The sequence below is a fragment of the Cervus elaphus genome, chromosome 19, assembly GCF_910594005.1.
Source record: "Cervus elaphus chromosome 19, mCerEla1.1, whole genome shotgun sequence".
In the NCBI taxonomy this organism is placed as follows: Eukaryota; Metazoa; Chordata; class Mammalia; order Artiodactyla; family Cervidae; genus Cervus; species Cervus elaphus.
In genome coordinates, this window is record NC_057833.1 from 4,382,823 (window position 1) to 4,409,807 (window position 26,985).

Genomic DNA, 26,985 nt, shown 5'->3' on the forward strand with positions numbered 1-26,985 from the left:
CATTACCATTTTCTTTTGCCAGAGAGTAACTAAATTATGGTTAGTTAAATAAAGTTCTCCAGTACTTGCATAGCTGCTTTCTGGACAGGAAAGAGTGCTAACTTGCTCTGATTGTTCATGGCCCAATCCAAACCATCTAACACTCTGGCTCTAACTAAGAGTTTCAGAATAAATAAACGCAGTAGGTTCTACATTTATGGAGCCCATAAGCTGATTTCATGCTGAAAGTAAAAACAGTCTCAAGATGTTTAAACGAACTCTTCGATTCTGGAATCAAAACAAACTCAGGAAAATTAGGAATATGTTGGTAACCTCTAATCTTTTTTTAAACTGACCTCATCCTGGGCAAGTAACCATCTCCTGATGCCATTGTTGGAGACAAAATTTCTGGCTGACTCAGTCTGGCTTGCTATTCTTGGTTAATCGTCCCCATTTCTCTCAACATTTCACTCTTCTGACTATAGTGGATATCATTCATTTTCAGGAAAGGCTTTTTATAAGTGATTCGGTTCCTCCAGCCGTCTCCCTCTTTATCCTAGCTAAATCCCCCAACCTCCATTCCTATCGCCTGCTTTCACTAAGATTTTGCTAAACATTAGACATAGCAAGCACATGACCTCCAGTCTTCCAATGTCTCGGAATAAAACGATAAAAAAAACCTTCAATTGACGCGGCTGTAAGTTTTCCTCGAGTTGGAATTTAAGAGTCTTTAGTTCTTCAACTCTTAAAGACCTACAGGGCAAAATTTAAATTTAAAAAAAATTTTAAATTGAAAAAAAAAAACCGCTCCCCGTTTTTAACCTTTAGCCCCGCCCACTACCCCCCCCCCCAGCCTCCACGCGAAACGCTGCAGGAAACCGGAGGGGCGGGGCGGTGACGTCACGACGCCGGTGCGTCACGGAACGGCGGCGGCTGCGGCGCTGGCGGTGGCTGCGGCAGCGGCGGCATTTTAGTCGGCAGCGGCGGCGGCAGCGGGGCTGCTGCTCCTCCCAGCATCCCTGGCGCGGCCATTTCAGCCCCATCTTGGCCGAGGGGAGGGAGCTGCAGCCGCCGCTTCAGCAGTTTGAATTTCAGTTTCTCCAGGGCCTGCGAACCGGGCGCACCGAGGAAGAATCGAAGAAGCCACCGCAGCTACCTCACACAGCCGGCGCGCCGTCGCTAGCCGGCCTGCCGGCCGCCGCCCCTCACTCTCAGGAGCCGCGAGGGGAAGGCCGAGACCGCCGCCACCGCCCGCCCGCGGGGGTGGCTCCCCCTGTATAGGGGAGGACCGAGCCGGCTTTCCCCTCCCCCGGAGCAGGTTTCCGCCTGAGACAGTCGACATGTCCCTGGGGCTGAGCTCCGGCTAGAGCCGGGGAGGGAGGGCCGCCCGCCCGTGCCGAAGCTCGCCACCCGCCCGCGGCTCCTGGCTGAATCAGGAATCCCTGGCTCCGGACTCGCCACTCCTACTCCTGCTTTCCTCGGCGTCCGAGAGCCCGGAGCTGACGCCGGCACTGGTTCGAAGAGTCGGAGCGGGGCAGCACCGCCCCTCACGCCGCCGCCGCCTCCCCTTCGCCCTCCCACTCCCACCCCCAGCCTAGGCCTGCTGACCGCGCCGAGCTGGATTGACCACGGCGGCCCGAAGACGCGAGGAGGAAGCAGCTGACCCGCCCCTGGGATCGTGCTCTCGCCGCCACTGGGGGGATTGAATTGAGGCGCCGCGACTGCGGGAGGCAAGAAGGAAGGAGGAGCCGCCGCACGAGTGAGACCGGGCCAGAGCCGAAGAGACCGACTCCGATAAGGAAACGGGAGGAGGATGTCTCACGGAGCGGCCGGCGCCCGGATCAGCCCGTGACTCTTAACAGCGACGGGCCTCAGACCCCTGCACGGACGCGGACTTTTGTCTTTGGGGGCCAGTGTTCTGCCCTTCCTGGTTTCCGGTAAGATCGCGGAGGAGCCGGCGTGCCTCTCTGCCCTCCAGCCTTCCTCACCATGTCCAAGATGCCGGCCAAGAAGAAGAGCTGCTTCCAGATCACCAGTGTCACCACGGCCCAGGTGGCTACTAGCATCACCGAGGACACCGAAAGCCTGGACGACCCGGATGAGTCACGCACAGAGGACGTTTCTTCCGAGATATTCGACGTTTCTCGGGCCACGGATTACGGCCCCGAGGAGGTCTGCGAGCGCAGCTCCTCCGAAGAGACGCTCAACAATGTTGGGGATGCGGAGACTCCCGGGACCGTCTCCCCCAACCTCCTCCTGGACGGACAGCTGGCGGCCGCGACAGCCGCTCCGGCCAACGGAGGAGGAGCCGTTTCGGCCCGGAGCGTGGCCGGGGTGCTGCCCAGCACCGTGTCGCCGGCCTCCACCTCAGTCCCCTCCTCAGGGGCCCCCGGCGCTCCCCCGGTCACGGGCCCGTCCGCCACGCCAGGAGCTGCCGCCTCATCACAGCCCCCCACCACTTGTAGTTCGCGTTTTCGCGTGATCAAGCTGGACCACGGCAGCGGGGAGCCTTACAGACGCGGCCGATGGACGTGCATGGAATACTATGAGCGGGATTCCGATAGCAGCGTCCTGACCCGGTCCGGGGATTGCATTAGGCACAGCAATACTTTTGACCAGACTGCGGAGCGGGACAGCGGCCTGGGCGCCACCGGAGGGTCGGTGGTGGTGGTGGTGGCCTCCATGCCGGGCGCGCACGGGCCCGACTCGGGAACTGACAGCTCCTTGACTGCTGTGTCACAGCTACCCCCGTCGGAGAAAATGAGCCAACCCGCCCCGGCCCCGCCGCAGAGTTTTGGCGTTGGGCAGCCGCAGCCGCCGCCTCCGCCCGTAGGTGGGGCTGTGGCTCCAAGTTCGGCTTCGTTGCCGCTGTTCCCGGGAGCCGCGGCCGCGCCGCCGCAGAGGTTGGCAGCCCCGCCGCCCAGCCAGGCCCAGGGCGCCGGGCCCCCGGGGCCCAACGGACAGGGCCTGCCGCTGACGAATGTAACCCTGGCGCAGCCCGGCCTGGCCGTGGGCGCTGCCACCGCGCCCCCGCCCCAGCAGTTCGCGTATCCTCAGCCTCCGATGCCGCCGGGCCATCTGCTGCCTGTCCCGCCCGCCGGCCAGAGTGAGTACCTGCAGCCGCACGTGGCCGGCCTGCAGCCGCCCAGCCCTGCGCAGCCCTCTTCCGCGGGCGCAGCAGCGGGTCTCCCCGCGGGCACCGGCCAGAACGCCGCCTCCGCTGGCGCGCAGATGATGGGTGCGCCCTCCTTGCCCGGAGAAGCGGTGGCCCCTGGGCCGGGCCCCGCGCCCGGTCAGCCGGCCGGAGTGCCCCCGGCTGCAGTGGGAGGCACGGCGCCGTCGGGCCTGGTTCCCGCTGGGGTCGGGCAGCCGCAGGCCGCGCCTCCGCCGCAGATGGGTGGCAGCGGCGCGCCGTCGGTCGTGCCCGGCGGCCCTCTCGCCGTGGTGCCCGGAGTTGCCAACGTGCCTGCAGCCGCGCCCGCTCCCAGCGTGCCTAGTGTGTCGACCACTTCTGTTACTATGCCAAATGTCCCCGCGCCCCTGGGCCAGGCGCCGCAGCTTTGCAGCCAGCCTCCGGTCAGCAGGAGCGGCAGCAGCATCCAGCACGTGGGGCTGCCCTTAGCGCCCGGCACAGCCAGTGCCCCGACGAGTCTACCGCAGTCTGACCTGAGCCAGTTTCAGACTCAGACCCAGCCTTTAGTCGGGCAAGTTGACGATACTAGAAGAAAATCAGAACCCCTACCTCAACCACCACTTTCTCTCATTGCTGAAAATAAGCCTGTTGTGAAGCCTCCTGTTGCAGATGCCCTGGCAAACCCCCTTCAGTTAACACCTATGAACAGTCTCGCCACCTCTGTATTCAGCATAGCTATTCCTGTTGATGGTGATGAAGACAGGTATGGAAATCTTATTTGAAATATTTGATGGGAATGCTTGACCAAACGTTTTAGTTTGGGATGCAACTGTGGGAGAGTTTTTTGGGTTTTTTTTTTTTTCCACTTTGAGGACCTTAACATTTCTAAATATAAACGATAGTCTGTATTTAATAAAATTGATTTATCGGTTCTTGAAAAGACATTCGTTTTAGATTACTGATGTAAAAATGATAGAATTGATGTCACAGTTGTTTAAAAGCACCAAAGTGGGTAGTAATGCAACATTGTTGATTCGAAAGGGTGGCTATTAGTTTAATCTTCTCGATTTGTAAGTGGTAGCTAGTAGGTTATACCCGTAGGATTGTCCCTTTATTAGATGTCGATCACACTTGAACACCTAATGGCATTGTGTTTTGTCAGTGTGAGTTTTGAGGCTGAGACATAAAATCAGTTAAGACTTTCCCATTCTGGAAAACAAGGAGGCCCTGTAATAGAGAAAGAACCATGTAAGGTATCTCCAGTGTATCTGGAAAGGGTGGGGAGAGAATGATGAAATGTCAGATGCGGCTTTGAAGATCCTGTCTTCAGCCCTTTAATAAAAGAGGACAGGTCAGGAGGCTTCCTAGTGACTTCTTTTAAGTTTTTTTTTTTTTTTTTTTTTTTAAGGCAGAAAGTGTACTGGAAAGATATTCCTGTTTTCCATCAATCTTTTTACTGTAGAAATGGGAGGTGTGAGACTCTGACAGAAGGGAAAGCTGTAGTTCTTAAAAATTAGAGTGATTTTTTAGTAAAAATATGAACGTTAACAGCTGGTTCCCTCTGTTTAGGGGGGATGCTTTTTAAACAGTTCAAGGGCAGATTGGTAAATTGCCATACCAAGTCCAGTACAGTTGATGTTTGGTTATGGTTTAATAAGGATTTTAAGTGGTTTTGAGGAAATGTCACATGAAAATTTGATGTCGTATGTATAATACAAATTTTAAAAAACTGGCTTATTACCAAAAATTACATTTGAAAATCACAGAGAAAGTTTCAGGTAGTTCACAGTTAGAAATTTATTTTCTGGGGTTTTTGTTTTGAGAAAGGTTTAATTTTATACATGGTAAACGATCAGAAGTACCTTTATAGGTTTCTGAAGTAATTGGTATCTAGAATACAATAAGACCTGTTAAAACTTTTTCTTCTTACTTTCTTCCGAGTTTCTTCACATTCTTTTTATTTTGAATTACCCTTGTATTTTTGTTACATACTTCTGTGGGTTTGAAATGTTCACTGAAATTCATCCTCTCTGCTTTTTGTAATTCAAAATTCATCTTTTTTTTATAGGAGATTTGCTTGTGGGGTGTCTTTCTTTTGAGAACCCTTAGAGAATACCACATGTCCATGAGTGAGCTCAAGCTATTTAGATTGATTTTATGTGGATGGGGCTACCAAGTAAAGACTGATTCCACAAGCCACACAGAAAAACCCTTCTCTACATTTTCTGCCACATTTCACTTTTCACACATAGGTGCACACCTGAAACGCCACTTGAATTTATTTGTTCACCTTTGGTAATAGTCAGCAGGCATCTTCCCTTTTCTAGCTGCCAGAAGCCAGTTTTTTTGATGGGTTGGTAAATAACCATTTGCTTACCTCTCTGTTCCTGTTGTACATCCCCCCACCTCATATCTCTTCAAGAAATTATGACTGGTTTCTCAGCCCCTCAGCACCCCAAAAAACACATGCACACCTGTGAATTGAATGTATTTTTCTCTCCTTCACACCTCTCAGTTTTTTTGCAGTTACATTCGCCAGAACTTTAATGTGATGATATGGTATGAAGCAGAGAGAGGTGTTGATAAATGGGAGCTCTGGGTTGTATTCTTTAGGATATGACCTCAAAGAGGCATTTATTTCTTCTCTTTATTAAAAGAGTTGGTAATTTCAAGAATCTTATTTCCAAGTATATGACTATCTGAATTACGGATACTACTGTATCAGTGTTCTTATCAATTTTAACAGTTAACCAGTGCTGGGGTTTTCCTGTGTGTATCCTCCTATTTTAAATGTGGACTTCCCTCCCCTACCCAGTCTTTTAAAATCTTCATTGCTTATCAAATGTGCATTTCTAATTTTTGCTAGTCTTTCATTGGTTTCTAATATAACATGCCAGTTTCCAAGATGTAATCTTACACATTTGACTGTTTTGTCACTGGACCAACATACCTGGTGAAGGAATAAATCCATTAAGTAGAAATAGTTTTGGGGTCTTTTTAAATTTGTTTTTTAATGGAAAGCCTTTGTAAAAGAGAGCACATTTTAAAGGTGTATGCTTGACGTTAAATAACAGTTTTTCCAGTGGTATGTTAAATTACTGAGATGAATGCTGTTGAGATAGTACTAAAAAAATCACAGTAAATACGTTTAATGTGATTTTAAGTTGCCTTTGATTAAAATCTTCTTACAGTTTTATTTGCAGTCATTCAGATGTAAACAAAATATTGGAGTGAGTGATTATTAATAGGTTGACAAATTTCAGATCCTTAGAAAGTATTTTTTTAAAAGATGTTTGCCTTTTATAAAATCATTAAGACGTTAGTAAACAGTCTGTTTCTTTGAGAAAAGGAAGGAAAATGGAAGATAAAAAGGCTCAGGTGGTTTAAGTTGATGTATTAAACACTCTTATCTTGTGATATTGGTTCTGTTACTTAATACAAGGATCTGTATTGGCTCATTTTGAGACCATTTATTTTAAAGAATCAGACCTTATGTACTATCATATCTTTAAAGGGGCTGATGGTTTTGTATGCCAAGTAAGAAAAGTCTTGAAGTTCTCAGTTAACATTGCCTGTTGACCTTATATTGTTAATTAGCATAACATTTTATATCTTTCTAGCTTAATGGTCAGTTGTTGAGATTATTTAAGTTGATTTTGTGTAAACTGGAGGATATAATAGTGGTTGAAAACATGATTCATAAAAAATGCATAGACATTTCTACAGTAAAAGTTACAAAAATTTTTTAAACTACCTAAAGGCTTAACAGACTCCTATTTGGTAAAAGGGGGGAGGTGCAAAATATCACTGGCCCTTTTGGAAAAGGAACGCAGCACAGATCGCTTTCCATAGATAACTGCCCAATGTGAGCTCTGTAGGCCACATTCCAGGAACTCATGAATGGCTGCGATTGTGAACTGTCAACTGCAACCAGAAGACCGCTGAAAACCTGATTGTAAGGATCCTCTAGTGGCAGATATCTTTATGTCTTGTTAATAGTTTTATTTGTGGAGTTTGCTAATGACTGCTGATAAAAGAGTATAAATTGTGAGTGTTAAGTGGTGTGTCCTGGTATGTGCTATAAACACAGATTTTGTTTGTATAGTTGTATATATAGATACGTGTATGAGATATACATATACTTTTTTTAATGAAGTTTTTTTTTACTTGACATTTAAGAGAGAGAATTACGTAAATGTGTATCGGGAGGCAAAACTGTCACTCTTACCTTTGTTTTAAAAACCTGTAAGTAGCTTCCCAGAGCTCTGAAAAAACTTAACTGCATTTAGTCTTTAAAAGTGAAAGCTCCTTACTTGAATCTGTATTTCTTTGGGAGCTTATGGTTCCTTATCATTATTGAATTGTGGAGATAATTTTGCCTTGTGGCTTTATAGTCGATGTTTAAATCACATGCTAGATACCATCTTATGCCTAAGTACTCTTACTAAGGATTTTGTAATCAAAGTTTGATTGACATCATATGAGTGACATTGTTATTTAGTGTAAAAACTGATATTGATGCATTCATCAGAGTGCCTCACTGGTATGCTTTAGTCATAAAACCTGGCTCTAAGTCAAGGAAATTATCATAGATTTCCAGAAAGGCCAATGATCAAAAAGTGCCTGAAGTCCTTAAAACCAGGAATTGTATCAGCAGGAATATGACCATTCACGGTGACACAGTTGTTTAAAATTTTTTGTGAACTAAGTTGTATGGACTGAACATTGGTTAACTTTTTTAGAAAATATAAGGGCTTTTATGTGTGTGGATAAGATAACATTGCCAAGTAACTAATTTATTAACAATCTTTTTCTTGGAAGGGATGGAGGGTATCTTGAATTATAGTGAAAAGTTTTTCTTTTTTTTCGGTACTGGTAGTGGGGTGTTTATTCTCCCTTATGAGAATAAATGTAAGACCAGTCTGTTCTTTGGGAATTTTGATAGCACTAATTTGAAAATAATTAAACATGATGCTAGATTTATGACCTGGTACTTGGTAATTCAGTTGGTAAAGAATTTGCCTGCAGTGCAGGAGACCCGGGTTCGATCCCTGGGTTGGGAAGATCCCCTGGAGAAGGAAATGGCAACCCACCCATTCAAGTATCCTTGCCTGGAAAATCTCATGGACAGAGGAGCCTGGTGGGCTGTAGTCCACGGGGTCGCAAAGAGTCCGGCACGACTGAGCGACTAACACATTTAGTTTTTCTCAGCACCAGAAGAAGTTGGAGGGCGCTCTAGAGTCCTCTAGTAACAAAGAGCTGTCCCACCAATCAGATGGTAAAGAAAGCAAAATGAATCTCTTCCCTGAGGAATGGTTTGATAGGGGAGTATAAAAGAATCTTGACTTTTTTTTTCTAAAATGGTAGAAGCTGAGGGGTTTAGGGAGTAGGAAGTAATAGCAGATAACCAAGACAGAAGTAAATATAGTGAAATAATATGAAATATGGTCTCAAAAGGAATAGGAACCATACCGTGTTACTAGCATGGAACAGGGGTCTAATTTCTTCTTTTAATAAATATTTTAGACCAGTATGTATTTCCTTTTCCAGAAAGATACTGTTTATTTCTTAATTGAATTACTCTTTAAATAGAAGAGAGGCTTTACAAAAACAGGTATATCTGGTTAAATGTAGCCTGAAAAATAATGTTCTAAGGATCTTTTTATTAGTGGGAAGAGCAGATTTTTAATAAGAAATCTTAATTGTTGACAGTGTTGAAGGGATATGTGTAACAAAATTTCTGAACTGGAATAAATCCCTTAAGTTTTTTTCTTTATACTATATCAGTAGTCTTGTGATTTGAAGCTGTTCTTTTAAATCATGTAATACAAATTACTGCATCCACAAAGAATATGCATTCCTGAGTTATTTGTATATTTAATTAGGTCTTTACCAGAATAATTCTTGAACATACCAGATTATTCAGTATTTGTTATATTCTTAATCTGGCTTTGCTTAGAGTAAAAATTGGGTCTCCTTCATAAAGATTTAGGAACAGCAATTTGTATCATTCTTATACATCATTACATGATTTTTCATAATATATTTTAATGTATACTCTTCAGATTTGACTGGTAACATTAAGGTATATTGATTATCTGCTCTACCTCTGAAAAGTATATGATTGGTTCTACTTTTAAATCAGGTGAATTAAATTTCGTCTATGCTACTTTGGACTGCTTACCACTCAAATTTAAAGCCTCAAGTCAGATTAAAGTTTTTAGTTTTAGTTTTATGTCTTTGTACTCAAGCTACCTTTTGTTAAAAAAAAAAAGAATGAACTCATATTCTTTAACTTTTACATTTACATATGATGGTTATGTGAAAATTCTGTAGATCATTGAGTTAATAATGTTCATCATGGACATAGACAATTAGTAAACGTCCTGATAATTTATACTCATCAGAGTAGGCAAGACAAATAAGTGAAGTCTAAATGTTAAATTCCTTAAAGCCTCTTTTCCCATAAGCTTTTACTAAAATCTGATTAAAGAGTATAGATATCTAGAAGAGAAACTATGATTAATTTGTCAATTATTGTAAATAATGCTAGTGTGTTTTAAATGTTATTTGTAAAAATTTAGGCTATCCATCTTCATTGTTACACAAGTAAATTGTTTAATCTGTGTATGAAGGATACTCAAAGTTTAAGGCTGACTGGTTTCTAAAATAGAATTAGAATTCAGTTTTAATAACTGGTTTTATAAGTAAACCAAAACAAATCCACGGTATATGTTCTACCTAGCTTTTGGAAACAAAGGAGAGGGGGCTCTTGATCAAATAATCCATAGTGTGTTTAGTTGTGTACTATATGGCATATCACATGAGTGACCGGCACAGATGATGGAATCAAGAGTCTTCAGTTTTGATCCAAAAATGTAATTGCATAGCATGGATATAATCAGAGAAAAGGAGACATTGGTTCAGGCCAGAAAAAGTCATGATATAATACGTGGTTCAGAAACTTGTGTTCTAATCATGGCTTTTCCACCATTTAGCTGATTTATTTGGTCAAGTCATTTAATTTTCTTGGTTTTCCTCATTGGTAAAATTAAAATTTGAGCCTTTGGTCAGACTTGAAGATTCCCTAAGTATAAGTCTATACATGAGAGAGCTGCTAACTTAAACCCTTCTCTCGGTAAAACCCTTTTCCTGCCCTTAGACTAATGTGTGACCAAAAAATGAAGTTTACAAATACTCTGTAAGCAGGTTGAATGCCCAGGAAAACATTTGAAGTGGCAATATGTCAATCATTCAACTTTCTCTGCGTTCTTTGAGTAGTACGTACTGGGATACAGAAATAAGACTTACCTTCTCCTTTAAGATCTCAGAATTTATGGAAACAATTACCAATTGTATACTTCATTGTAGGCTGTGATGGAACAGTTAAGTTATTAATGTGAACAATTTAGGACATCAAGTCAGATTTGTGTAGGGCAGGAATAGTTAGACTGATTTCTGTTTAAATTATTCTCTGCATATGTAATATGTTTACATAGTTCAAAATTCAAAATATGCAAGTATAAGTTGAAAGCCTTTCTGCCACCTCTGTCATTCTACCAAATTTCTGTCCTCAGAAGCAACCCATTATTACTTTTGCATTCTATAGAAGCTAACTCTTGAACTGAATCTTAAGAGTCATTCAGATTGGGTCACTGATGAAAGAAGCGGATGATTTTCCAAGTAGGAGGGCAGTTTTGTGTAACAGTGTGGAAGAGTGAGACTGTCAGATGTGGAACATGATGTGATTAATTTGACAGTAACCAGAGTGAAGGGCTTAAATGTCACAGAAAGAAATTGAGATTTTAACATTTAAGTTTGTGATTGCTGTTAAAGATGTTTCTTGAAGCTTTTATTGTTTAAGTAGTATGTATCTTGGGACCATTTCAATACCCTTTTATAGTGATTATTGTATTTTTAATTAAAATCTTGTCATAAAGTTGTGTATAAGGAAATCTGGGGAAGATGTGAATCTCAGAGGTAGAATTCTCCAATGGAATGGACTAAATAACTTGGTATATACCTGGTTCCAGGTTTATGTATTCTGCTTGCCTTAACTATTTTGTTTGCCCCAATAGTACCTTAATAATGGTAAAGTATTTGGTATATGTTAATATACTCTACCAAAAGTTGATTTTTATATAACATATTTAGAAATCATAACCCTGTGTTAAACACAGACCAGGCTTAATTGTTTTGGAGCCTATGTATACATAATCTCATTTCATCTTTTCAGCAATTGTAGTGACTGTTTTTCTCCCCTTTTTAATGGATTAAGGAAACTGAGGCTCTGAGGATTTGAATCACATAGCTATTAAGTGAAACAAGGCATAGGGTCAGATTCAGGCTTTCTGACTCCAAAACCAGCGCTTGGATATTTCCAGGGCTAGTTTTATTACTTTCCAGGCTATGAGATAGGATAAAGGAAAAGCATCTGTAGACACTGATCTGTTGTGGTGTAACCTTTTACCTAAAGGTTGTATTTTAAATCATTTGAAGTTTGTAGATGATAATGTTGGAGAGAGGGCCCTTGTTCCTTTGCTTACTGTGTTTCCCTGGTTTCTATTTAGAGATTTCTGAAGTTGATGTACATATGTTTTTTCTTGCTATTATAGTTGGTAACCCTGCAGAGATAATATCTTAGTTTAGCAGGTAGACATATGTCACATTTAACTTACTTTCTCAGGTATCATATTCCTGTACTTGGTAATTGTCATGACAGACTATTCAGTATATAAATTCAGAGAGAATGTTATTGTCTGCTGGTTTTGAAATTTTTTTACAAATAGGAAAACGGTGTTTTCCTTTAGCAGGCTGAAATAAATTCAGAGTAAGCCACACCTCACTCTTTGAAGAAATGCTTATTTGGCTTTATATTTAAATTAGTATCTTATATTTATATATAAATACTTTATATTTAGTTTACATTGACATCAAATATGTTGTTAGAAAAGTGGTTTCAAATTTTATTTCTTGAGCAGAAGAGCATTTGTGACCAAATCTCCATAAAATTCAGTATTTCTAACAAATTTTTAATATCAGTTGCTGCTTGATGCCTTCAAATATCATAGACTATGAACTTGAAATGCTCCCCATTAACAGTGTTTTCCTTGGACTCTTGATTTCCTCAATTTTACGCCATTCCAAAACAAAAGTCTTTGATCTGGCCCTTCAGTATGTACACATGGCCCTTTTGAAATTCGTTATCAACTAGGTTTCATAGACTTGACTGCTTTAATCTGTGCCTGCTAATCAGTGTTTTGAGATTAATTGTTGCTATTTGCTAAAAATCTCTCAGTGTGTGGATAACATCCCAGCTTAAGTATTCCAGAAACCAAAAATTTCATATTTTTAAGACTATCTTAAATGTTTATCCCTGGAATCTCAGCTATTTAAAAATTTTTATACTGCATAGATTGTATAACTCCATATGGCTTATTTATTTTGAATATATATGTAAAAAGCAATTGTTAACTGCCAGCTCTTGCAACCTAAATGTATTTGTTGACATGTTCTAAAGACTTCTAAGTACACTTATAGTATTGTATTTCACAGATTTTTTTCTTTCCTGCCGCCAGGATACACATATAACTGCAGATACATTCTTTTACACTTCTACCTTTGACTTATGAGAAACATTTCATTGTTAGTATCTATGCTAAAATGCTGGAATTTCATAACTAAAGTCTTGTGACTTTATTTAAAACCAATTTATTTGCATTTGGATTTAATTCAAATTAAATATGTATGTTTATATGTTTCCAAATTCGGGATCTAAAGATCTTTTAAAGTATATCACCCTTAAAAATATACTGTAAATGTTCTTTAATGAATTTTTAATTCCAGACTTGCAAAGTAACTTCCAAGTTTACTCTTTGTTATTTTCTTGTATTCACTACCTTCCTCTTTATGTCACTTTGTTAATTTTAAACCCAAGGTCTCCAAACAGACCTGTGTGAATAGCAAACTTGTTCCCATATGATCTTGGATGAGACTGCTAAAGAAAGCCAAATTGAGTTTTCAGTTGGTTTAGTTGGCTTTCATTTAATTCGGCAGACAGATTTTCTAAGTACAGTGAAAAAAAAGAGCCATGGTAAATACATCTACAGAGGGTACAAGTTGTTAAACAAACAATAGCAACCTCTTAATTCTCTCTTGATATTATTCGGTCTAGTCAGAGTCAGTGCCTTCCATTGCCTTGGACTTAGTCACGAGAAAAGTGCAGAAATAGAAAAAAGAACAGAAAGGAGTTGAAGTAGGGAAAGCGAAAAGAACACATACTGAAGACTCCTAATTAATCAAACAGTTGCATTGGTGACATGCTGGCATCTAGTGTCTATCTGCCTTTCTTAGTTTGGGATCATCTACCTTCCTGGTTAAAACTTAAAATGCCCCCCCCCCTTTTTTTTTAATTAGTAGATATTATGCCTTAACTTGAGTTTTGTAATCATGGGATTCTCTTGAGTGTTTTATTTGATGATCATTGATACTTGCTGATACTTGGTGGTTATTCCAGTGGAACTCGGAGATAGTTTTCTTACTGTACTAATAACACTGCAGACTCTCCTAAGGCACTAGTTAGGATCTCAGAATTTCCATGTTGTATCTGAAGTTCATTTTGATGATAAAGATAATAGCTGTCACTTACTGAGCATTGACAGAATGCCAGGAACTTTATATATAGTCTCAGTTCTTGAACCACCCTGCAAGTCTAACTGGTAATATCGCCATTTAACTGATTAAGAGACAGACCTAGAAAGGTTAAAATTTAACTCTGTTGTATGCTTAGCATAGTAGTTTAAGAGTATAAATGCTGGGACCAGATTGCCACTTTAGCTTTGTGACATTCGGCAAGTTCTTCTCTCTGATCCAGTTTCTGTGTCCATGAGATGGGAATAATAATAGCACCTGCCTCTTAAGACTGTTGTAGTATTGAGTTAATAAATGTAAAGCACTTAGAACAGAGTCTGGTATGTGGTAAGCACTTAGCTTGCTGCTATTATTCTGCTACAGCATGCATCAGGAATTATAGACGTGACATGGCAAGTGTACAGGTTGGGAGTTGGGGAGACTGTGGAAATATGCTGAGGTGGCAGAGAGACTGTTAGAAAGCAGGTTTGTTGAAAGGTAGTCACCTGAGAAACAACTTCTGAGATGCAAAGTGAAACAAGCGTGTTGGAAGCTTGCCCCATTAAGATTCTATAATATAGCCCTAAGGAATATTTCTCCAGGGGATAGTAGAACTGGATGGTGATAAAGCGTATAAGCTCTTACCCTGTAAAGGGACACTGTACAAATGTGAGAAATTAGAAAGCCCCCCTCTAGTTGCAGCACCATTTTTTGCCTTAACCCAGGGAAACCACACATAAATGGACTCTGAAGGTGGGAGTTGTGCAGAGTCCAACCCAGAAAAGGACTCGGTCACCATCAAATCCTGTCAAGTCAGTCCTGTGAAGAATTTTTATATTATGAAGGTTTAACTGACTTTATGTGAACACTGTACCTAAGAACAGCTTGGTTAAACTGTTGACATGTGTAGGGATTTATAAAGGCATCTGATACAAAACAGTTGCTGATTAAGCTGTGAGTTGATCACGCTCATATGCATACAAACATACACACACGCACACACACACACAACTGGATGCTAGTTAGTATTTAATTTTATCTGTATTACCCCATTTTTTCCTGCATTGTTGTCAGGGTCTGCTTTTTTTGTCCAGCTTTTAAATTTCTTTTGAAATGTTTTTAATCAAGCTAATTTGGGTGTTTTTTTGTTTTTGTTTTTTTTTAATTAAAGTGGTTGCACTGTGTTAGAAATCTAAAATATTCCTTCTTTTTTTGAAAAGTAGTGATTTTACTGTACTTTCTCAACTTCATTTCCATTTGATTCTTGGGTCTCACAGGAATCCTTCAACTGCTTTCTACCAAGCGTTCCATTTGAACACGGTTCAGGAATCAAAGAACCTCTGGGATAGGTATGAATACTTGCATATGAAATGCATACATGCAGCAGTGTATGCATGAATTGCTTTGCACTATATACTGGTTTCTCATCGTTAAAACTGATCTTTATTATTTTGGGGGGGGGGGAATCACATGGTATCTAGCATGAGACAAAGCAGCAAAATAAACCAAAAGGACAATATGTATTTTAAATAGAATATAAACATACTTTCTTTGCATTTTAAAGTATGTTTTTGAAGGGCTTACTCTATTGGATTTTATTACATGAAATGTCCCCTTACCCCTGTGTGTTTAATATAAAAACATGTTCTATTTAAAAAAACTACAGTTAACTTTGTGCTGTTTTACATAATTTCTCTCTAAAAAGCCTTAGTGACTCAAAGCAGAATATTATTTCATGTTAAGAAATTGGGGAAGGGAAAAGACTAAGGTATCAAAGTAGCAATCGTTTAATTCTTGGCAAGAAATTTTAACCTTAAGCTTGTTTAGTCACTATATCTGCATTACAGTTTTATAAACTCCTAAAATAGTTTTTTTCACAGAAATGTATAAATTTTTTTTTGTAACTTTTTAAAGTATAGACTGAAGTCTTGGACTTCACATATGGCAAAAGATACTTTGGTTTATCTTTCTGCTTAATACACATTTTAGATAGTATATGCTCTGTTCACTTATTTTGCTGAATATTTATTAGCACTCCATCAATCTGTGTCTCATTAACAGAAGCTGAGTGCAAACAATGTTTTTAAAATTCACACAAAGCTTTGTTAGATTCTTTTAACTCTGCCTGGCAGCGCATTTGTGTCCTTTGGCATAATTTGGATAACACTTATGGACTCAACTCCATCTCTCATTAGAATAAAGTATTGCTGCGTGCATGTACATGTCAAGCTAAGACATGGTCTGTAACAGTCTTTTAATTCTTAGGCTTGATTTACTGTATCACTCAGGATATTTTCTAACTATCTTTTTGATAATGTGTTCCTTACTTAACTGGAAATGTCTCTAAGTGGTTGCTTGTAGAACAAGAAGTTTATAATGTGTAGTGCTGTATTTATAGATTCAGTTTTTAAATTGTACAGCTATAGCAATATCAAGACATAAATGTAAATTGTGGCATGAAACAGCATGAAGTTTTAATCATTCAGATGGCTTGCCAGTGTAGCCAGGGTGAGTACTTTGGGAATGTACTTTGTAAAAACTTTTCCCTTAGAGAAAGGAAAAATCATACTCTTCTTAGAAATGTTATAAAATGTTTTTAGATATATGATAATTTATTTGAAATAGCTAACTTTCATGAGCTACCATGATAGCAATATGAATAATACATATTATTTTCATGAAAATGATGTAGAAAGGTTTAAACTTTACTTTTTATAATTTGGATCTAATTAAAAGATTTGTTTTCATTATAAAGCAGCCATAGAAGTTGCTTCCTCATCATCCATTACCGCTAAATACTCCTTATCTGTTTTCTTTTTTAGATCCTAGAAATATTTAAGGTATCGGAAGTGAGGCAAGTTGCTATATCTATAGTTTCTCATGGATTGAAAATACTTCGTCTTCTTCTTGGAGCTCTTTTGTCCAGAGCCAGAGAAGTGCAGTGGGTACTTGGAGAGTTGTCTGTAGTTGTTAGTGCCAGAATGTAATCAGAACTTTCATTCTAGATCAGCCATTCTTCACTGGAAATTGACATGTTGTTACCAAGATGATGAACTCAACCCTGTGGAAACTGACTAGTTTCCTTTTAGCTTTTCATCTAGCTTAATTTTCAGTTGAGAAGAGGAGTAGTGGCTGGCTTTGTTAGTTCTAAGCATCCACAGCTTTAGTTGGATGCTTAAGGTTTAGTTACTAAACCTTTTAGTAGTTTAATACCTGGTAAAGTGTTGTGGGACTGTTTATTCTTCTTCATTGCAGACAGAGGTTGAAGATTAATCTGTGTTAAGCTTTGAAAAATGTCTCACCAAATTGCCTTGTTCATTTTTGACTATTACAAATTTAGGCTTTTTAAAATATTACTAATTTGGCAAGTCAGTATTTTTTAAGGATGATATTATTAAATAGAACCCATTAAAGGATTTAAGGGGCTATACACTCCTTACATCATTTACTCACTAAGAGGTATACATTTGTCTATCAGTATAGATATAATGGTTTTTCAGGCTCCCGTTTATGAAATCTTGGAAATCATTTTCAGTAGGGGCAGCTTTTAAGCCCTGTGCCAATTTTTATTAAACCTGCCCTAGATATCTGAAGATTCTTGGGTTCGCCTTACTCAGAAGACTGGGATCTTTTTTTTTCTAGAATTCTTTTAGCAGACTATCTTTTAATCAAAATATAGGTAACTAATATATCTTTCTCACATTGACTTAGAGCTGTCTAATGGCCTTTTTGTTTTCTCTACTATTTAAATTAGAATTAGCAAGCTGAGAGACTTTGTGTCAGTCTGCCTCTGCCTATATTTAGATAGTTCCTCTTTCTGTTGATATCCAATGCTTTATTCAGTTATTATACTGAAGTCGAAGCTCCTGTCAAGCCTTCCTTTCCCTTTTCCTGTAGGTGCCATCATTTTCTGTCTTCCCCATTTGTTATTTGCAAAGTCCTCAGGGAATCAGTCAGCTGAAACCATCACCAAATAAAGAACAGTAGATTCTAATAGCTAAAATAATACAACTTTTTCTTAGGAAACCCAAATTAATTGCATTGACTATTTTATTAAAATGAATAATGTAGCTTCCAGGTTTCACCTTTTAAGCTCTGTGCCAATGTTTAGTGATAGCCTAGCCCGTTGGCATTTCAGAACAGTAACTTGAAAATTTGACTTCCTATTTTTCTTCTTTAAAAAACCAACTTTCCAAACTTAATCATTGGCATTGCTTTGTTGCATCACAGAATTAGTTTAGAAAGTTACCCTGATAATCACGAGGGGATAGGCGCTCACTGGGAGTCCTTTGTGTGCATAAGCTAAGGGTGAGAATTTATAGCAAACAACTTTTACCCTGTTGTAAATATCAAATCAGGAAGATAAAGGAGTACTAAAGGGAAGAGACTTTACCTCAGGTAGACTAAAGAAAAAAATCAGGTAGCTTGTAAAGATTTATCCTTATTGATAAATACTTAGAAATGTTTCTGCCTTAACGAAGAAAATACTTAAAATGTAGTTAACAATTAGAGTAACAGTGGCTAGGTACACCATCCTCTTGAGTCGTTTTGTCCTTATGACAGCAGTAATATTTAAAAGAGAAATGAATAAGGGAAGTAGTATACATGAATTATTAGCTTAAAATGAATAAGTCTTTGGGTCTTTTACTTGGCTACTTGATGATTTCAATTAAGTCTTTATAGTGATTATTTACTTTCCTCTATTTATATCTGGTTTCTAAATTGTTGCATTAAAATGTTCTTATTAAATAACGTCAAGTATTTTGTGTTAGGAGTATCCCAAGTGGCTCAGTGGTAAAGAATCTGCCTGCCAAAGCAGGAGATGCAGGTTTGATCGCTGGGTTGGAAGATTGCCTGGAGAAGGAAATGGCAACCACTCCAGTATTCTTGCCTGGGAAATCCCATGGATAGAAGAGCCTGGTGAGCTACAGCTTATGGGTTGGCAAAAGAGCCTAATACAGCTTAGCAATGAAACAATAACAAATTTTGTGTTAGAAAAGGTGTCCAACATTTCCTATGGTTATGAGATTCCACTTTTGAAGTTAGGAGTAAATCAGAACTAAACTATGAGACGATTTGTTCTGTCCTCCTCCAGGAAACTTGGATACATCATTAACACCCACTTATTAACCCGAATGGGAAAAAATCAAGTTTCAAGAATTAACCACGGTAGGCTGCTTGTTAGATTGTACCACGGTGGGCTGCTTGTTAGATTGTAACTGGTTACTGTGCTCTCTGATAATCACACTTGTAAGTGCTTTGAGAATATGAGCCCAAGCTGTTGTGTAACCATACCAAATACATCTCTTAATAATTTGTACCTTAAATCTTATGTAATTTATTATCTGATTGTATTTTGACCAATTCCAATTAAGAGTATCTAGTAGAGGATAATCAGAGATGCTGAAAATTAGAGGAAGTTTTAATGGCCTGTCATCTTTCCCAGGTGGCAGTAGTGGTAAAGAACCCACCTGCCAGTGCAGGAGACGTAAGCGACCCAGGTTCAGTCCTTGGGTGGAGAAGATCCGTGGAGGAGGGCATGGCAGCCCACTCCAGTGTTCTCGCCTGGAGAACCCCATGGACAGAGGAGTGTGGCAGGCTCTAGTCCATGGGGTCACAAAGAGATGGACACGACTAAAGTGACTTAGCACGTCACCTTTTTTAGGACTGGATCTCAGAGTTAGAGGAAAACCTAAGAATATGCTTATAAAATGTTCAAATGACATTAAAGCAGGAAGTCATAGCTATTATTGGATGATAGCATTTGTGAATTTAACTGTCTAAAGTATGTGCAGAAATTCAGAAAGTGAAAGAACACGTATGTAAATTCAGGAAGGTTGAAACTTAAGCTGAATAGGTAGAGTAAAAAGTACCTGGATACACTAGTTGACTGTATTTTATAGTTACTGGTTAGCAAATGACAGGCCTGCCACAAAAGCTAATGTAATGTGAGGCAATATTTATATAACTAGGATAAATAGGAAAAGATGGTGACAGACTTACTGTACTTTATTTCTGTAGGCTGCTTGCTCTAAATACAAAGTTAACTAGAAAGTCTAATTTATATTCCACCTGGACAGCCAGGTGGGTATTTCAGTAGGAAGACTTGAGCTTATTTTCTGAAAGAAAATGGGTCCTCTGGGAAATAGCCCTGCCATCACTAGAAATAGTAAAGTGGTCTTCCTGGCTATTAGGAATGTTTGAGGTTTAGAGCCAGTTACTTTTAAAATCCCTACTGTGCAGAATATTATTGCGCCACTTAGTTCTAAAGGAAGAAGGAAAAGAGATAAGAAAAGTTTTGAAATTGATCCACCTCATTCTATTTTGTCTTTGCTGCCCATTAGTTTCAGAAAACCTCAAAGAGCGTGTATTTGTTTAAGGAATGGAGGCTTGACAGACCTTTGGAAGGTTAATAAAGTTCTTTCCCTATCAGGACAGATTTCCCATGTCAGAGGCAGTTAAGTGTGGCCGCAAATGCGGAAGCCAGTGATGGGTAGGGTTCAGTTGTGCGGACGTGCTCAGCCGCTTCCTTCAGTCATGGCTGACCCTCTGCGACCCTGTGGACTATACAGGCAAGAATACTGGGGCGGGTTGCCATTTCCTTCTCCAGGGGATCTTCCTGACCTAGGGCTCGAACCCTGGGTAGATCCTGCATTGAAGGGAAATTCTTTACCACTGAGTTACCTAGGAAGCCCCAGAATTTGGTCATGCAGAGTTAAAGGACTGAGAAGCCACACTCTGGTTAGAGGAAATGCTGTGAACCACTGGAAGTATATGGTACGGATGGTTACATTTGATTGGTGCGTAAAACATTTGAAGATAACAGAGAAAAGATGGTAGATTCGTTAGAGACCAGATATATTAGGAAGGTAACGAAGGTCTGAATTAGGCAATAGAGATGAGGAAAGGGGCTTCCTAGGTGGCGCTAGCAGTAAAGAGCCTGCCTGCCAGTGCCAGAGATACTAGAGACATAGATTCGATCTCTGGGTTGGGAAGATCCCCTGGAGAAGGTAATGGCAATCCACTCCAGTATTCTTGCCTGGAGAATCCCATGGACAGAGGAGCCTGGTGGGCTACAGTCCATGAGGTCACAAAAAGACTGAAGTGATTTGATGTGCTCACACTTAAAAAATGAAAGAATGGTTATCAGAAGGTAAGACTTAAAGAATTCTGCTACTGATTAGGTATGACAGGGAAACAGTCAAATTTGACTTTGTCAGACCTAACTGAAGAAATAGTGGTACCATTACTAGTATTACTGAAATAATTGGTTTGGGAAGAAGAAAATAGTAATGAGATTTTGCTTTGAGCCGAAGAGCCAGTGGAAGGTCAAGGTGGAAATATTCAGGTTACAGCTCTACCTGCAAACCTGCAGCTTGGTGGAGAAGTTAAGGCTAGAAAGGATTGAAGAATCTTTTATTTATTTGTTTCTTTATTTATATTATTATTTTACTCTAGAATTCAGGCTTTAGGAAAGGCTCTAGTTTTCTAGGAGCAGAGTAGTGGAAAGGGGGCAGGTCAGGACCTTGGGCAACACTATCTACATTTAGAGAACGAGAGAAACTTTGAAGAAGACACGTGGTCTTAGAGACTAGAAGAGTCTAAGAATATTAATTCTTACTCAAAAAGAAGGGGAGATGTTTGAATCTCTATTTGAAAAAATTTCAGATTTACAGAAAAACTATAAGACTAATACTGTTGACCCTTGAACAATGCGGGGATAAGGGGGTAACCAACCTTCTATGCGTGAAAATTCCCATGTAACTTATAGTCAGCTCTCCATAGCCACAGTTCCTCCATATCTGTGGTTTTGTATACGTGGGTTCAACCAACCATAGACTGTATAGTGCAGTAGTATGACTGTTGGAAAAATCCACATATGAAGTGAACCTGCACAGTTCAAATCCATATTGTTCAGGAGTCAGCTGTACAAAAGCATTTCAGTAATCTTAACAAATTTGACATTTGTTAGCATTTAGTCACACTTGCTTTATCATCCTAACATACTGTTTAGGAACCATTTAAGAGTAACTTGCAGATGTCTTGTTCATTAATTACACAGTACTTTAGCATATATTTCCTATTATGTAAAAATAGTATAGCTACCAAATTCAGATTTGTTAGACTTAACTAATATGTAGCATACAGTTCATGTACACATTCTGTTGGTTGTCCCAGTAATGTCCTTCATGACCATTTTTTACCTGATCAAAGAGCCCAAAAAGATGACAGATTACATTTAATTATGAAACATTTGTCTTTTTCCCTCCTGTCTTATGTAAATAAATACTGTATAAGTCTTCTTTAAGATTGTTTAAATAGTCACTAAAAAAGGAAGTGCCAGTGTTCTGCTTGAATAACAGGGGAAAATGCATCTGCCTTTTTACAGACGCATGTCTTTTTACAGTCTATGTTACAGGGGTTGGGAAAGGAGAGTGATGAAAGGGTGTGCTGACTAGGATCCAGCTAAAACAACTACTGGGAAGGAGAAGTTTTTAAGAAGAGTCCTATTTCCTAAAGTTTAGTGGGGACTGGCCAAGGAAGGAGAACATGCGGATATCAATGAGGGTGTATCCCTTACGAGAGAAACTGAGGTATATTCATACACCAGCTTTTTCTGTACTCTGGTTTTTATACATATGCATTAAGCTGGGATTTTAATTATCTTAAGTAGAGAAAAATAGTATAATTTGAAGACATTCTTACTCACCACTTAGGTTTACAAAATATGTGATTGCTGTCCTTTATAGTCTGATTTATCCTCCTAGTTTTATTGTGATAGTTGCCTAAGGTGGCTTGTTTCCTGCCAGATTTTTAACCATAGATCTGTATCTCATTGTCTGAAGTGGTATTTCAGTGGATCCTAAGCATTTGTTCTCCTGTCAGCTTTTCTGTGACTAACGGAAATGGGACACTTGACATGCTGATACTATTTTCAGCATGTGACTGGACTTCAGAATTGGTGATGAGAAATTATTAACTGTTCATTGATTATGATATGTTTCTTTGTGCATATGCTTACTGCCTTCCTCTTTAGTTAGTAAATTTTCTCCATAGAAGTCACCACAACCTACCTACACTGAAAGGTCATGATAGTTATTTTTAGGATGAAACTTGAAAAGTAGTTTTAAAACATGGAAATAGTTGGTAAGGTCTCTTTATTATTGTTGATATTAATTGTTTAACTTTTCACAAATAGATTTTAAGTAAATCAAACCCTTGAACAGAACAATGTGTGTATAATATGCTAAACCCATCTCTTGTTTTTTTCCTACAGAATCTAGAACTCTGTAGCAAAGCTTTTTAAGAAAAGACTCATACTGAATTTGTTCAGATGACAAGGAAATTCAAATATAACCTGAAATTGTTGAATCAGATCAAACATACAACAACTGTTTGGAGGTTTTTTCCATTCTAGTTCCTAACAGTTTAAAAATATGAATTCATACCTCTTCTATGTACTGAAACCTGCAGATAGTTTTGGCAGCCTATTGAGGAGAAAGAAATATTAAGTAGAATTACTTTAATATTTTTATTTTCAGCAAGATTTGGGTTGGTAGGTAGTTAGACAAGAGAAATGACTGATTCCATTCCAGTTGACATTCTTTGTGTATGTGCATGTACTTGTACGAATATTCTAAATCATGCAAATCAGGAAATGTGTTAGATTTTTGTGATTGCCATAGATCATTTATATGCATTTGCTTACCAGAAGTTAGCTTCTATGTTTAGGTTTCACTTGACCACTTCTAAAATATTTTCCACGTTTGACAAGTAAATTTTAGATAGATGGCAATAATTTAGAATATGTATTCATTGATAAATATCCTCAGGTAGCATTTTTATGCTTTTTGTTTCCTGGTTATTGTCAAAGTGTAAAGACTTTGGTTATAAATAGGAAAAGATTTGGAGGGTGCTCATGGTATTTTTTTCAGTTTTTAATTTAATTGTGATATTTGGCATGGAAATAGTGGTGGTGTAACCTATATCCTGGAAGCCAGAAACATCTTTCTACATGTCTACTTGGTGGTAATATCGAGGTAAAGAAGTATTCTCCTTCTAGCCCTGTGCACTATTAGAAGGAGAACAAGAAGGGAAAAAAGAGTTGTTGTGTCTGACTAATCCCACTCCTGTTCACAGTGTCTATTAACCATTAATTTTCAGAAAATTTCTGTATTTACAGCAGCTGTTTCTTAGATATTACTTAGTCCAGAAAATGTTGCTAAATACATGTCTGGAATGGTTATGACATAGTTTGTTTCACGAAATTAGATGTTTACTCTTAAACATAATGTGATGATATTTGAAACTTTAAGAACAGTTCTATTTGCTTTATGTTCTGTTCTTAACAAAGCTCAAAGTCAAATATGCAGCTTTCTGTTAACAAAACCTGCAGAATGTTCTTGCATGTTTTTGAGTAATACATTGCTGGCTTCCACTTACTTTGTTTTTCCATTTTTATCTTCTCCGACCCCCAATTTCAATTTTTTGTTTTTTTGGTATCCCGTATAAACTTTTTTTGAAAGAGAAGTGTAAATCATTGTGAGTAAATGTGATTGGCTGATCTGTCTATAACTACCTTGTTAAAGCTCTTTTTCCAAAGCTATATTATTTTTATATGTTAATTTCTTGAAACACTGTCTTTCCAGTATTCTTATTCTACTAGGTACATTTGGACTGATTTTTTTTCATAAGTTTATCTTTGATATTTCTAGCCTGATTTCTCTTATACATATGGAAAGTCCATATGTAATTATCAGGGGCATGAGGGGTTGCTCCATATCCCCCCTTTCTCCATTAAAAAAATAAGCATTTCTGACCTTTTATAGAAAAGCAAGCATTGATTGTTATAATGTGTAGGAAATCTCAGAACAGTGTAGTGAACTTTTTAAAGAATTGTTGTTTACGCTTTAAAATGAAATTTTGTACCAAAAGAAGCTAAGCACATGCTATCAAGTAGCCAGTTCCTTTAGGAACTCATATATAGGTTTGTCTGATTTCACTTATAAGTTTTCAAATAATGACTTGGAAATTGCAAATGGTCCACCTCTTTGCCCCTATGCTCACTCTTTTATTCTGTTAATCTAAGTTTGCCGTAAAATTAGCTAAATGATGGTAAACTTTAGCCTGGTTCTTGCTGGGCTAAAAGAACATTTAATAGCTCATTCTCAGTTCAGTAGAAATTTTTTCCTCAAAAATTAAAGAATGAAGTGATAACTATAGGAAATATTCAAGATTTGTTTTTGATAGCAATCTTGCCAGAGATTCAAGATTATGAATAACTTCTAAATAAATATTCATTTTTAGGAGAATCTAAGTTAAATTTTAAAGGATATCTAATTAATTATAACTGTTTTCATCTACAAGCACTTCATTTACTCGGTTTTATTTCACATTTTTAATAAGAATTTCCTACATGTTAGAATTTAGTGATTGAAACTTCAGTTGTGAGCCTTGTTCTTGGTAGCAACTAATTTTGAGAATGCATGCTTGGGGAAAAATTGACACAGAAGTTTTGTATATTTTTAATGTGTACAACTTTTACATCCTAAATCTCCCATACATTTGTATGGTGCATGCAACCTTAAAGTACCATTTTCATAAGTGTCACAGTACAAATAATTAAATCTGCTTTAATGGCTGGTTTAATTCTATCTTTCAGAGGTTTTTTTTCCAGGCGATACAGTGCTTTTTGTTAGTAGGTCCTTTACTAAAAGACCAAGTGGTCTGCCATTTAAATGACCAGTTCATCAAAGTCTTACAGACAGGCAACTTACCAGCATTACTGATTATATAGTTCAAGATGCATTAATTTGCTAAATATGGCTGTGTATTGTATCTTCTCATGGGACTTGTCCCTCAAAAGAGTAAATCATTAAAGTAACTTCTTTTGTTTTTTAAATTATGGTAGTATTTTGGTTGATAGGAGATGAGAGTTGCTTAAAAACATTCTAAAAGCACAGTAGTGCTGATGAAATGACCACAACCTTCAACTATTATTTATCCTAATAAATATGGATTTTTGCCTTCACCAGGTGATTACATTGTAAGGCTGTCCTTTGAAAATAAAATCTTTGATTTTGTTGAAGTCAAATGTGTTGTCAGGTTACATTTGGAAAGATTATATTTGTAAATTAAAAAAATTCAAGTAGACCTTCAGACTACATAGAAGCCTTTTAAATGACCGTGCGTATTTAATAGAAAATTTAGCATTAAAAGTTAAAATCTATAACAACAGAACTCCAGCCCCCTATATTTGGGTCAAATATCTCTGGAGATGGCTGCAGAGTTTCCTTTATGATGCTGTCTTTGAGTTTTTTATAACTTTGCACATTTAATCTTCCTCAATAAGGGCTTTCCTCTTCCCCCCTACACTTTTCCCCATTATGCCATTTTATTTAGGGGTTTAATGTAGGCAGAAATGTGCCCATAAATGTTTGGGTTGCCTTTTTATGGATTACTGCCGACTAAAAATATAAATAAGCATTCTTACCCAAAAAGAAAATTCAAGCAGAAAATGATAATATTACCTTCCAATGATTAAAACAGGTGCCCAATTGAAAGCTTTTTTGATAAAAATTTAATAAATTTAAGACTATATTCTCAATGAAGTAATTTTTACAATTATTTAATCTTCCCATCCCCATATTTTCTTCCATGCGCATAGCAACTTAGCAGCAGCAGCAGCAAACACAGATGAGCAGCAGGATTACTTTTGAGTAGGATACGTTGTTACATCTGTTACATAAAACACGTACTGAAATTTTATTCTTTCCGTCCTGTTGTCTAATTTTTAAACTGGGGATGATAAAGATAGACTTGGATTTAGGTATTAAGTTGAATGCTGTCTTGAGCATTTAATGATTGATACAGATTATTACTGATCCAGCCACCTGTGCTGTGTAAGTCTAGAAACTGATATGGTTGTGGACCAAGCAATATAACTCAAGTGCCATTCTGCAGAACTACAAAGCTCTCTATACCAGGTTATGGTGTTAAATCATAATTTCTGGATCATGATCTTAAACCTTTGCTGGGTTCCATTTCTACTTGACTCTTTACTGACAAGTATTCCTGATGGCCTGAAAGCCCATGTTATTTAAAGCTTGAAGTATCCAGATCAAATATGAAATTATTTTACATTTAAAAAAAGTTAAGTACAAAATATCAGTTGTGTAATCATGGTAGAACATAAACCTTTGCTATAAAAGATTTTTAAAGGCTATTTGATTAAAACACTTATT

At 38.7% G+C, this 26,985-nt stretch overlaps 1 protein-coding gene across 6 annotated transcripts in view; it reads left to right on the forward strand.

The window, feature by feature from the left end:
- Positions 1–1,154: 1,154 nt before the first annotated feature.
- The window catches only part of TSC22D2 (TSC22 domain family member 2), a 46,320-nt gene continuing 20,489 nt past the window's right edge, over positions 1,155–26,985 (forward strand). For 2 of the 6 annotated variants that reach the window (XR_006335209.1, XM_043873567.1), the window contains exons 1-2: positions 1,155–3,875; positions 15,019–15,090. Coding sequence is in view for 4 of the 6 variants with exons in the window: in XM_043873567.1 (XP_043729502.1) it covers positions 1,969–3,875; positions 15,019–15,090 (1,979 nt within the window). In the remaining 2 variants the exon portion in view is untranslated. The other 4 variants (XR_006335210.1, XM_043873568.1, XM_043873569.1 and 1 more) reach the window with 3 other exon arrangements.